This window comes from Vespa velutina, chromosome 11, assembly GCF_912470025.1.
Source record: "Vespa velutina chromosome 11, iVesVel2.1, whole genome shotgun sequence".
NCBI classification, from domain to species: domain Eukaryota; kingdom Metazoa; phylum Arthropoda; class Insecta; order Hymenoptera; family Vespidae; genus Vespa; species Vespa velutina.
In genome coordinates, this window is record NC_062198.1 from 5,895,823 (window position 1) to 5,909,253 (window position 13,431).

At 29.9% G+C, this 13,431-nt stretch overlaps 2 protein-coding genes across 5 annotated transcripts; both read left to right on the forward strand.

The window, feature by feature from the left end:
• The first annotated feature begins 84 nt into the window (after positions 1-84).
• LOC124952798 lies at positions 85-5,372 on the forward strand. Of its 3 annotated transcripts, none has more exons than XM_047503203.1 (5): positions 85-2,817; positions 3,001-3,542; positions 3,796-4,121; positions 4,214-4,522; positions 4,663-5,372. In XM_047503203.1, exons 1-5 carry the CDS (start codon positions 2,645-2,647, stop codon positions 5,122-5,124), a joined length of 1,812 nt encoding a protein of 603 aa, XP_047359159.1. In that variant the 5' UTR covers positions 85-2,644; the 3' UTR covers positions 5,125-5,372. The 3 variants fall into 3 exon arrangements, with proteins under 3 accessions (XP_047359159.1, XP_047359160.1, XP_047359161.1); XM_047503204.1 differs by having other exon boundaries at positions 3,799-4,121; XM_047503205.1 differs by having other exon boundaries at positions 2,718-3,542.
• Positions 5,373-5,717: 345 nt separating this feature from the next.
• On the forward strand, positions 5,718-12,879 carry LOC124952797 (leucine-rich repeats and immunoglobulin-like domains protein 3). Of its 2 annotated transcripts, none has more exons than XM_047503201.1 (14): positions 5,718-6,540; positions 7,342-7,413; positions 7,594-7,737; positions 7,852-7,989; positions 8,096-8,266; positions 8,354-8,641; positions 8,788-8,931; positions 9,040-9,278; positions 9,361-9,507; positions 9,592-9,906; positions 9,997-10,278; positions 10,371-10,646; positions 10,767-11,057; positions 11,154-12,879. In XM_047503201.1, exons 1-14 carry the CDS (start codon positions 6,284-6,286, stop codon positions 11,273-11,275), a joined length of 2,886 nt encoding a protein of 961 aa, XP_047359157.1. In that variant the 5' UTR covers positions 5,718-6,283; the 3' UTR covers positions 11,276-12,879. The 2 variants fall into 2 exon arrangements, with proteins under 2 accessions (XP_047359157.1, XP_047359156.1); XM_047503200.1 differs by having other exon boundaries at positions 5,719-6,540; positions 11,151-12,879.
• Positions 12,880-13,431: the final 552 nt, after the last annotated feature.

Here is a 13,431-nt window from a genome sequence, read left to right on the forward strand (position 1 = left end):
ATAATAATAATAATAATAATAATAATAAAATAATACGGAAGATGGAACGGAACGTAACGGGCGTATATATGCGTCCTAGAAAAATTGACGTTCAGGTGTACGAAGAGCGCATATCAAAGGTCGTGAACGTTCCGTAAATTAGCGTCGAGTTGTCACAGATGTGTTCCGTCTATGGAAAACATTATTTTATTTTACAAGAGCGGTGAAGCGAAAGGGTTAATGAACGGTGTATCACGTGACTCATGGAAGGAAGTAGGCAGATCCATATCTCGCATTAATTGTTATTATTATTATTATTACAATGTTTTTTGTTTTTTTTTTTTTTGTAACTCAAGTACCTCTTTAATTATTCTTCGTTTTAATAATGCAAAAGGACAAAAACAAAAACAAAAAAAGAAAAAAAAACAGAAGAAAAAAGAAACAGCGGAAAACTCTACTTTTACAGGTTTAAAACCTGGTTATCCATTTCTCAGAACTCTCTCAAAGAAGGGAGACATCATAGAAACCACTAACTCGAGAAATTGACAGGTTAATACACAGGAAGAGATATTCCTCATAGTTATTAACATATACCAAAAGAAAGTTTCCGGATTTCTTTGGTTATACGTATACATTTATAATATATACATATACATATGCATATATATATATATATATATATATATATATATATATAAATATATGGTACTATACTCTTCATCGACTTGTCTCATATCGGTATGCAGGTTAGTAGGTCACCATCACATCTTTCAGCAATGATTCGAAGTATCCAGAAACAGAGATCACACGATGACATCTAAAATTCACTAAATGTAATCTATATATATATATATATACAGACATACATTTTTAGTTAGATTCATTTTTGATATTCAAATCAGTTTGACAAAAGAGAGATTATCTACCATTTTATTCCCTTTCGAATATCTTGAATTTTGATATTTTCGTTTTCCCGCTAAACCAATCGCTTCGCTTCTCTTCGCCAATCAGATTCATTGTTTTTATTTTTCAATTATACTTCGACGAAATATATTAAAAAAAATTATCCATCGAATTAATATGTGAGATATAAAAAAAAAAAGAACGAATGAAATATAAATTAGTTTATTTTAGATTATATAAAGAAGTATTACGAAATAATTTCTTTTTCAAAATTGATCCTAAGGATAACGAAATTTTTAGGTTAAATACATCGATTTTAAACAGGAGATAATATTTATATATGCATATATATATCTATATATACATACACACTTATATACATATATATATATATATATATATGTATATAATTTTTGGAAAGTGTTACATCATTTTTTTATCGATTTATAAAAAATCCTGACAAGTATCTGTCGTATTGAAAAAATCCAAATGTTTAAATGATGTCCTTTCCATCTCGTCATTTTCCCTCTCTCTCTCTCTCTCTCTCTCTCTCTCTCTCTCTCACAAACACACACACATTCTTTCCTACTCTTTCTTGCTATCTTTCTTTCACTCGCTCTTTCTTGCTATCTTTCTCTTTTCCCCGCTCTTTCTTGCTATCTTTCTCTTTTCCCCGCTCTTTCTTGCTATCTTTCTCTTTCACTTATTTTTTTTCTTGTACTCGTTCGTTCACGATCTTCTTCCCACCACACGATATCATTTCACATCCGCCGGTCCAAACGAGGTTTCGTGCACTTTCGAAGACACAGAGATGAGAATTTTGTTACTCAATTCTTCGTTCGTAAACCGTAAGTCCGTCTGGCCCGATCATTCGAGAATTTGCGATTGGCAAATACGAAACGAACAAATTGAAAAGGTTAAATCATCGATATATGTATATTTATATTTCTACGTTTATTATTGTTCAAGCAAGTTTGCTTTGAATTATTTATTTTAAATGTACGAATAAATATTTAATAAACTGTGGTGAATCGCGTTTAATTGCAATCGATGTGTGTGCGTGTGCGTGCGCGTACGTTTATGGAAATTTTATACGGAAGTGAAAATTTTATAACAAGAAATCAATTATTTAATTATTTATTTATTTATTCATTCATTTATTTATTTACTTATTTATTTATTTATTAAAGAGTTCTATTCGATGTTCGTCGATTCGAGAAATTGATATTTCAAATAGTGCTTTTGTTTCCCGCGAAATTTTACATCGTAATCTGATTCAAATTTGCCACCAAAAAAGCGCCATTTAATTTTTTGTCTCTCTTTTGATAATAGAAAATTATGTACGTCTCTGATATATCATAAATATTGAATTTTTAAATTTATTATAAACGATCGAACTGTCGACAAAAGTAAAAAGAGAGAGAGAGAGGAAACAGCCCGAAGAGAGAATTTTCATTTGAAAAATTCTGGACCTCTGATTGGTCTGTTCTTAAAAAGTGGATCGTTTGCCCTACAGCTATAGGTCATCTTACGTATTATGATGATTGGTTAGTGAAAAAAGAAAATGACGATCGTTTAATTTAAAAAAGGAAAGGAAAGAAAGAAAAATTATTATTATTTAAATGAAAGAATACGATTTTCAAAAATGATTTATATTAATTACATACGTTATATATACTACTTGGTTACTTTCGCTTTATATAAAGATACTTCATGTGTATGAACGATGAGGTAAATGATATAAAATATAAAAGAGCGAAAAATGAATAGACGAACGAGCCTACCAGGTGGATTAAATTCCTGTGAAAGGATAAGACCGGAAAGACCAAGAAATCCGATTCAAAAGTTAATATGGAGTCCAAATTCTCAATTTCAAATAAATTATGTAGGAATATTGGAGAACGAAGGATCGAATCCACGTATGGCCTTGAGAAAGTAATAAACTAATATAATTCAAAATAAGTATTTACGTAAATATTCCATTCATTTGTTAATGGTAATATAGATATCTCTTTTACCGACGTAAAAGTTAAATATTCTTAAACATATGAAAATTTATAAAGAAAATCTTTTTTCTTTTTTTCTTTTTTTTTCAATTTTTTTTTTTTTTCTTATTAGATTACTTCGACTTTACGAAGGTAGACAATTTCGTGAAGCGGCAGCGTTTCTGATGAAGTTACCGCAGTATACTTTGAAAACAGCTTTACCAGACATTCCAGTGGATTTGTTGATCGAAACTTTACCGCACAGTTTAACTTTGCTCGAAGCTCTTTATTGTAGACTCGTAGAATTAAATGTTACCGATACGAAGATCTTAAGAGTAGAACAAGTTCTTTGGAAGGTTGTACAATTGTTGTCGAACAATCAGGATCATGCACGTCCAAGGATTTGGTGTAAATTGTTGACGTATTTGAACAGATTGTCACCTAATACAAAAAATATATTGACCTCGAGGAAAAAAGCTATAGAAAGAGCAGTCGAAGGACTTGGGAAGCATGGTTTAGTACCTTCGAGTTTGGAAGGTTCAACTAACACGACGAATTCGAATTTGGTACCACTTCCTGTTGTTCTTAAAGAACAACTCGAGGCACGTATCGATGCGTACAAACTCGCAGTTCACAAATTAGAAAGTTTTGGAAAAAATACAGGAGTTCATAAAGGTATCGAATAAATAAATCAAATTAAGCATCTTGTCGATATAAATTAAGAAGCGAGAGTTGTATGTCCGGTTTCGAATGTAAACATCAAATACATATATATATATATATATATATATATATATGTATGTATATGTATATGTATATGTATATGTATATGTATATGTATATGTATATGTATATGTATATGTATATGTATATGTATATGTATATGTATATGTATATGTATATGTATGATTAAAGTTTTATCTTTCAGTAGACCAAGGCGTCCAGGCTGCTTCCCATCAGCGTCAACTTTCGCTAAAATACAGCGAAGTTCAACAGAGATTAATAGATAATCAAAGCCTATTGAATACATTGGAGAAAGCTGGCAATCTGTACAATCTGGAAAGTTTGTTGGTAGAATTGAAACGTCGAATTGAACACGACAAGGAAGCTCTCAGACAATGGACAGCATTGAGAAAATCTATTGGTTTAGCTGGGACTAAAAATCCAACATTGGCCGCTAATTTGTTACAATTTTCAAAGGGTTGTTCTTTAACTTTGCAACTTATATGTGATGAGGGTTCATCGATGGAAAAGGTTGGTCGTAAATTCGGAGGAGAAAAAAAAATTATAAAATAAGATTTATTGAAATAATTGGTTTTTTTTCTTTTTTTTTCCTTTTTTTTCAGACATATTCTTCGCCGATACATTTCGAGAATGATTACGAAGAAGAATCATGTAGTACCGGATATCATACCGACGAAAGTCGAACACCGGAACCGGTAATAGTAGTTGCAAACAAAAGACATGAACTTTTCAATAGGGAAGAAAGTTCTCAAGTGTTGATTTCCGGCGATTTACCGGTCGAACGTTTATCCAAACGATATAGCATGTTGTATGCACAGGCACATTTGCATACTCTTGATGCACTTGATACCTTGCGTCCTCTTAACGATGCACCCGAATTAAAAGCTAAAATACTTTATTCCGTAGTTGTGGTAAGTTATTAATTTTAACTCGTATTAATATTAGGATTATTTAAAATTAACATTTTAATTTATGAAACATATCTACAGAGAAAACGACAGACATTCTTTGACGTTACAATTATGATTATTATTAATCATTAATTTTATAGTTATCATGGCGTTTAGCTGGAATGGTCCAAACGTATAGACGTCTAGAAGCATTAAATATTTTAAATGGTACAACCACCGGTGTACCATCGGTTGCAAATATCGAGGAATGTATAATAAGGCAATTAGCTACCAGTGGTGCTCAAAGTGGTGTAGAGGAAGTAGCCGAGCAAGTGATCAATCAGCTGGAAAGAACGTTGTACGATTTACCGTGTTTAAAAGAATGCACGGAAATAAAAAGATACGCTTCCATGTGCGCTGGTTTGGCATGGGTTTGTTTGGCTCGTAATACGCCTCTGGTATTGGACGTGGCACAGGATATAGAATTTCGAAAGGAAGTTCATTTGAGGCATCACAGTTCCTCAAATCCAAATGGAACGAGAATAAAATCTGTATTATGGCCAGGTTTACGAGAAGGTTATCAAGGTTCTTGTCTTCACAAAGCTGTTGTTATAACCGTATAATAATATACGGTGAATTAACAACAAAATGATGGATTTTTTTTTTGAGCGAGGAAACTTTTGTTATTAACGTTATATATATAACGATGTAATACATATACAGAATGCGACGTGGATATTATCAGATATTGAAAAATCATATCAAATCTTTTGTACCTTAATATAATTAATATCCAGAGATCATAATAACTGTTATAATCTTAATCTTGAAAAATTACGAAATAAGAATTAATATCTTTCTTTAAATGATATTGATTATGAAAGATTAAAATTTTTTTTATTATCATTAACCATTATCGATGACGAATATTGCTTTTGGTAACAAGCAAATCGTACATTATATTCATATTTTATATACAAAAAAAAAAAAAAAAAAAAAAAAAAACTTGACGAATAAGTTTCCATCAAAGGGAAACTCAAATATATATTATCCAATTTAACGATACTTGAACAAATTTTTTAACTCTTGTTTTTCGTTCAAAATGAAATGAATTCTCGCGCCAATTAATACCAAGCATCGATTAATCGATACTTACAAACTCATCCCTTATTGGCCGCGCCATTTTGTCCAAGTTTCGTCGCTACCAAGACACCATCTACGCGTCGATAATCCGAACTAATAGTGGTTCGATGCGACAAATCAAATCCCGTCGGGTCTAAAATGTGCGTGGAATAAAAGGAAAAAAAAAAAGGGATAAAAAAAGAAACACATTCTCTCGGCGTCTCCGCCTCCTCCTAACGAACTCGATAATTTTTCATCTAAATTATCTGGCAACGTTGGATCGTACTCGTCTATCTCTCTCTGATCATCATCATCATCGTCGTCTTCGTCGTTGTCTTCGTCGTCGTCGTCGTCGTAGGCGTCATCATGATGTATGAATCCAAGTGTCGACGAAGTTTGTTTTGAATCGATTGAATGTGGATATTTGACTTTTTCGTTATTATGGTAATTCCCTTGAAAAGGAGTGGCGTTGAGTTTATTTATCGTTATGGCGTTAATCGCTTATATCCGTCAATATTCGATTGAGAAATAATAAAAAAAATTAAAAAAAAAAAAAAAAAAAAAAAAGAAGAAAAAAGAAAAAAAAAAAAAGAAAAAACAAAAAAGAGAAAAAAGAAAAAGGAAAAAAGTGTTACGAAAATTGGTTACGATAAAAGTATAATGTCGGAGATCGAAAAGATTTTTCTCATTCAATGTCGGCTACGATCGAAAGGAAACGATTCGATCATCGTGAAATTATTCGTCCTATGGATTCTTTTACCATTGAATTTGATGATGGCCGATCGGCCAATTATATCAAATTCAGAGAAAAGTAATAAGTGTCCTGTCGAATGTGGTTGCATAGGGAACGTTGTGATATGTAATAATTTACAATTGATCGAAGCACCTAGCGGCTTACCACCATGGACCGAAAATTTGTGAGTAAACAATCGAATCGTTCTTATGTCGATTTTATTTTATTTTTGCTGGCTTTCTTTCTTTCTTGTCTTTTTTTTCTTTTCTTTTTCTGTCTTTCTTTCTTTCTCTTTTTTTTTTTTTTTTTTTTTTTTTTTTTTCGTTAATTTCTAATTACAATTATCGTGTGTTCGTTATATATATATATATATATATATATATATATATATATATATATATATATCGAGTTTCTTCTGATATCGATAACATTATCACGGTATTTATCGCTACTACATTAAGATTTGTGATTGTTTCGTTACACAAGTGTATTCGAAGAAAGGAAAAGAGTTCTTTATTTTTTTGTTTTTTTTTTTTTTTTTTTTTTTTTTTTTTTTTTTTTTTTTTTTTTGACAATTTGTTTATATAATAATACGTTTACTCGTATACTTATTATTAATTATTCAAATTCTAACTTCGCTATCGAAATTTGTTATATCGAACTTTATAATTAGAGATTTAAAAAGAGTAATTATGTAACATTATAAACTAAATAGTTAATTGTATATTATTGGGTTAAGGCAAATACATTTGTATCATTTGTATTCTTTGCTAAGTTGCTACTTGGATTTTACTGTTACCATATAAAGTCTTATACTTGAAGGTTAACCAGTTTTAACTTCTAATAGTAAGGATCATTTAAGGATATCATTCTTCTTAGAAAAGAAAGACATGACATAGATAGAAACTTACTAGTACTAGTTCTTCAAGTTATTTTTATTTAATAGCAATGTACTTTAAAACGTATCGGTTTTCTTTCTTTTCAGAAGTCTAAAAGATAATAATATAAGCAACTTGAAGTTTGATTCGTTACTACATTTAACAGAACTTAAAGAACTGTAAGTTTTATTTATAAATTAATAGAATACCGATATTATTATACTACTACTATGTGTGTATGTGTGCGCGCGTGTGTGTGTGTGTGTGCGTGTATGTGTGCGCGTGTGTGTATTTTTTTTTTTATATGTAATGGGTGATTTTATATATGATAACTAATCAATAACATAATAATTTTACAGGGATATGAGCGCTAATAAATTAGGAGATAACTTTACTATTGGTTTATCGGATGCGGCACAACTGAAAGGGCTCAAAGTGAATAAAAATCAATTGACGCAAATACCTGATCTTTCTTTCGTTAAAAATTTAACACATCTCAGTTTGTACGTATTATAATTTTCTATGCAATGTGCCAATTGATTTAATTAACACTTTTTTTTTTTTCTTTTTTTATCTATGCTTTTGTAAAAACTCAATATTTAATAATTTCATTACAGATCGCACAATGAAATTTCTACAATTAATGGAACTGCTTTAGCTGTCTTATCGGAGCTTCAAACTTTGGACTTGAGTTTAAATAAAATAACTGTTCTACGACGTGGCTCATTTCTTGCACCTAATAGAATCGTGCATTTGTACGTCCATTCCCATTTATTATCAAATTTTATATAATATAAAGTTATATCAATATTTTGCAAATAAAGATAAAAATTATTTTTTTTTTTTTCTTTTCTTTTTCAGAAATTTAAATATGAATCGAATATATGTCATTGAAAATGGTAGCTTAGATAATTTGACTTCATTGGAAGAACTTCGTTTAAATAAAAATCATCTTGTACAATTAATGGATATATCGTCCGTGCAAAGTCTCTCTACGGCACTTTTCAGTAATCTTGGAAAATTGAGGATATTGTAAGTTCATACCTATTGCAAATTTCTTTATATCATTATAATATATCTGTCAATGTTGCATAAATAAACATAAAATTTATATGACAGAGAATTGAATAGAAATGAGCTGCAACAAATGCAAGTATTAAGTCTAACTGGTTTAACAAATTTGGAAGAATTACGTTTGAAAAGAAACAAAATAAGTACCTTAAATGATGGAGCATTTTGGCCTCTTAAAAATCTCATTCTTCTTCAACTTGATTTCAATTTATTAACAACTGTGAAGAAAGGTGGTTTGTTTGGATTAGAACATTTGAAAAAATTGACTTTATCCCATAATCATATAAAAACGATTGAATCGCAAGCTTGGGATAATTGTGGAGAAATCACTGAATTGTTAGTAAAGAGATATATATATATATATATATATATATATATATATATATATATATATATACATATATATGTCTATTTTTATTATTTCTATAAATTATAATGGCATTTATTAAAAGGAAATTAATGAATCCTATGCTTTATTTCAGGGATTTATCATATAATATGTTAATTTCTATAGAACGAGATACGTTTGATCATTTAGATAAACTAGAAAGATTAAAAATGGATCACAATCAAATTACGTATATATCGGATGGTGCTTTCAACTCTACCCCAAAACTACAAGTTTTGTATGTTTATCTAATTGTCCTAAAAATGCCTAATAATGTTTTTTTTTTTTTTTTTTATTAAATATTTCTAATTTGTTACTATTTGATCAAAGATAAATTAAATTACAGAGATCTTAATTCCAACAAAATATCCTACATGGTAGAAGATATTAATGGAGCTTTTGGTCCGCTCAGTAATTTATGGAAATTAGGACTGGCACATAATAAAATCAAATCTGTTAATAGAAATGCTTTTATCGGTTTAAGTCGTGTTACCGAACTCGACTTGAGTGGGAACAATATAACTAGTATTCAAGAAAATGCATTTAATACGATGCCAGATTTAAAGAAATTGAAATTAAATTCAAGTGAGAAAAGTCTCGAATTAATTTGAACTATATATTTCTATAGTCAAAACTGAGAACATAATTTTTTTAATCGATCTTACAGGATCATTGGTCTGTGATTGTGGATTACAATGGTTTAGCACATGGATAGGATCACATAGATTCGAAGATACAGAAGCTCATTGTGGTTATCCACATTGGTTACAAGATAAACCATTAGCTCAATTACATCATACAAATTTCACATGTGGTTAGTGATAGTATAATAATGTAGTTAAAAATTACTATCCTTTTTTTATTTTTTTATTTCTCTTACAATAATATTTATCTACAGATGAATATCCAAAGCCAAGAATAATAGAAGAGCCTATAGATCAAAAACGTGTGAAAGGTGACAACGTGACTCTTATATGCCGTGCAACAAGTACGGCTGACGCACCATTAAAGTTTACTTGGAAACGGGATAACGTGGAATTAGATAATCCTAATTTACAAACAGACATTAGCACGTTGGAAGGTGGTGTAACAAATGCATCCTCTGTTTTGCAACTTATTAACGTGACTCATGCTAATGCTGGAAAGTATCAATGTATGGTCACTAATTCCTACGGAACTACGTATTCTGCTAAGGCCAAACTAAGTGTCCTAAGTATGTTAAAGCACATCGATCGTTAATTATCAAATTGACAAAGTCAATAGTAAACAACAATGTTCCCCCAATGATATATCACATTTACAGTATATCCATCATTTTCAAAAATACCTCGTGATATACGAGTAACTGCTGGAAGTACGGCACGTCTTGAATGTTCAGCCGAAGGACAACCGACTCCTCAAATAGCTTGGCAAAAAGATGGAGGAAATGATTTTCCAGCGGCAAGAGAAAGAAGAATGCATATGATGCCTACGGATGATGTACTTTTTATTGTAGATGTAAAAATGGCTGATAGTGGTGTTTATTCTTGCACTGCTCAAAACCTAGCCGGACTTATCGTAGCGAATGCGACTCTTACTATATTGGGTGAGTTAATTGTTCCATCATTAATCCATTGTCAATTGGAATAAAGACCACGAATTTCATTTCTAATTTTTATTTAATGATTTTATTTATAGAGGTACCATCATTTGTAAAACCAATGGAAAATAAAGAAATAATGATAGGTGGTTCGATCGTATTGGAATGCATGGCAAGTGGTTCACCACGTCCAAAATTAATGTGGCGTAAAAATGGTAGTCCATTACAAGTAACCGAACGTCATTTCTTTACGGCAGAAAATCAATTATTAATAATAGTTAATACCATGAGTAACGACGCAGGAAGTTACGAATGTGAAATGAGTAATTCATTGGGTAGTGTTGTTGGTGCGTCTCATCTTACAGTAAATCCTGGTAAGTTTCCGGGAGGAAAAAAGAAAAAGAAAAATAATTAGAATAAGACCAATTTGACTCATTGAACAAGTTCAATGAATAATACTACTAATTCGTTAATTTCTTTTCTTTCTTTATTAGCTCCAACGTCCATCGTAAACGAAGATAATATATTGGGATTAATAATAATCACAGTGGTATGCTGTGCCGTTGGTACGTCGGTAGTTTGGGTGGTAATTATTTATCAAACGAGAAGACGTTTAAATAACACGCGCCATTCTAATACGCAACAATTACCTACAACGGTAATATCAACGGCGCCAGAAAATCAAACTCACATGTATTTGGATACTAGTTCGCAACACAGTAAAGATAGTGGTACCGGTGATAGTACTAATCCCAGTAACGATCAATTACAATTTTGTTTACCCGGTTAGTGAAATTTACATTGATTTTTAATTACAATTAAAACAATAGTTAAACTTTTACGATCAATTAAACAATTATTATTTTACGATATTTCAGAAGAAATGGTAACTTGTTCGGTCAACAACGAAGAAGAAACTGTAGCAGTTAACGTTGTTGATCCACTTATACGTTATACGAATCATGAACGATATGTTCATTCAGAAAAGGGCTGTGCTGTATAAGCAAGAATTAAGTTTCTTTGTTTACGAACAATTTATAGCAAAAGCCTTTAATAATTATAAAAAGCCTTTTACACAGATATCATACATACATACAACATCCATCATCGTTTGATGATATTGAGATTTAGAATATACAAATAATAATCATGAAAAATGATATCGAAGAAAATCTGTGAAAGGCAATTAAAAATGAAACCTGTCAATATGCAACAGAAAAAGTATTTTTAATACTTGCAACTACTGTATAATGCTATTGGTATGTGTCATCTTATATATAGAATATCAGTGTAATAATAATAATATAATAATAATAATATGATAATGTTGATGACGATGATGATAATGATAATGATGATAATCATGATGATGATGATGATGATGATGATGATGATGATGATGATGATGATGATGACTTTATGAAAGGATAGTACTGACTCTTACACGTACGTGTAATACGTTATTATACGTATAATTATCAAAGTAAACTGGTCGTTATCAGTGTGGTCGTTATAAGGATGCAAGTAAATTAGCAGTTATGAAAAGAGACACGCATTGTAAATATTTAAGTTTTAAACAAATTCATATTCTGCTATTACTTGCATGAGATTATGGTTACACACTCACACACACTCACACACACACACACACACACACACACACACACACACACATTGTATGATGACTTCGTTGTAAGAAAGAATCATAAACTCTTTGAAAGTCACCTATACTAGGTCAATCTTTGTGATAGATATTTATTATAGATTTATACGAATTAGGAAGATACAATATTTATGATATTTGAAGGTGTAATTTTATCATGAGGATATAGATGAGAAGTTGAGTATGTATCATCTGTGCACCAATGTACTGATATATATACATATATACATATACATATATATATATATATATATATCTTTGTGGATTGTCTTCCCTCTTCATTTTTACACTGTGGTCGTCGTAATGATTAATAAGTAACATACAAGTTTATTTCTATTCATAATTAATAAACGCGTTGCTTATTGAACGTTATTCGTATATAAGTATGTATGTATGTATGTATGTATGAATGTATGTATGTATGTATGTATGTATGTATGTATAGTATATGTATGTACGTCCAACGTATATTCTTTTAACGTCATACTTATTTAATCGAAGAAGGAAAAGTATTACTATGACTCGATATATATATGCGAAATTATTCGTTTTGAAAGTGACACTGTGTATATATGTATATATACACAGTTGCTTGACTTGTATTATTTTATTGAATTTAACATAAATTTGATAATGATATGTTTTCTCAAAGTATTATTCAAAAAAAGGAAAAGAAAAGAAAAGAAAAGAAAAGAAAAGAAATTTTAACGAAGAGTAAACTGACAATGGATCAACCAAAATTTTGTTGTAATTATTCAATTGCTCTGCATTATTATTGCAATTAAAAAAATTAAGGAACTTAAAAATCATTGTTTTAAAAGCTGATCTATTTGCGATTTGATAATTTTTTTATTCGAATGAAATCGAAAATAGAAAAGATTAGACGTAAAGAATACTTGTGACGATGAGTGTTAATAATACAATACAAATTATTATTCCTATTATTTTATTTTATTTTATTTATTTTCTTTTTTCTTTTGAATCATTAATCACTCACACATTTTTCTTTACTTCTAATCCAATGTATTATTATATTTCCAAGCTAATAACGCACACATGAAAAATAAAATAATCACCGAGATAATCCATATTTAAATGACAAAAAGGAGAGCACAAATATTATTAACGACTGTTTAATCTAAATGCTTCGTATATTACAATGAGAATATTGTAAAATCTGCTAGAAAAACTTGAATTTATATTTTTCTAATGCATTTCATCTTACAAAAAGTAATATCAAATATTATATGCGCCATATGAAAATTTTAAACGATATATAAATTCGTCCCAAATTTTTAATGCGCTTTAAAAAAAATATATGAAATTTATTTCTTGGCTATATAGTGTGTGTATGTATATATATATACATATATATGTACACACATATATATATATCATGTATTTGCAAAAAGCAAAATTTAAAGTTCGATCGAGAATAATCGAATTCAAAACAATATATAAAATAATATCTTTGTTTTCTCTTTTTAACAACGATA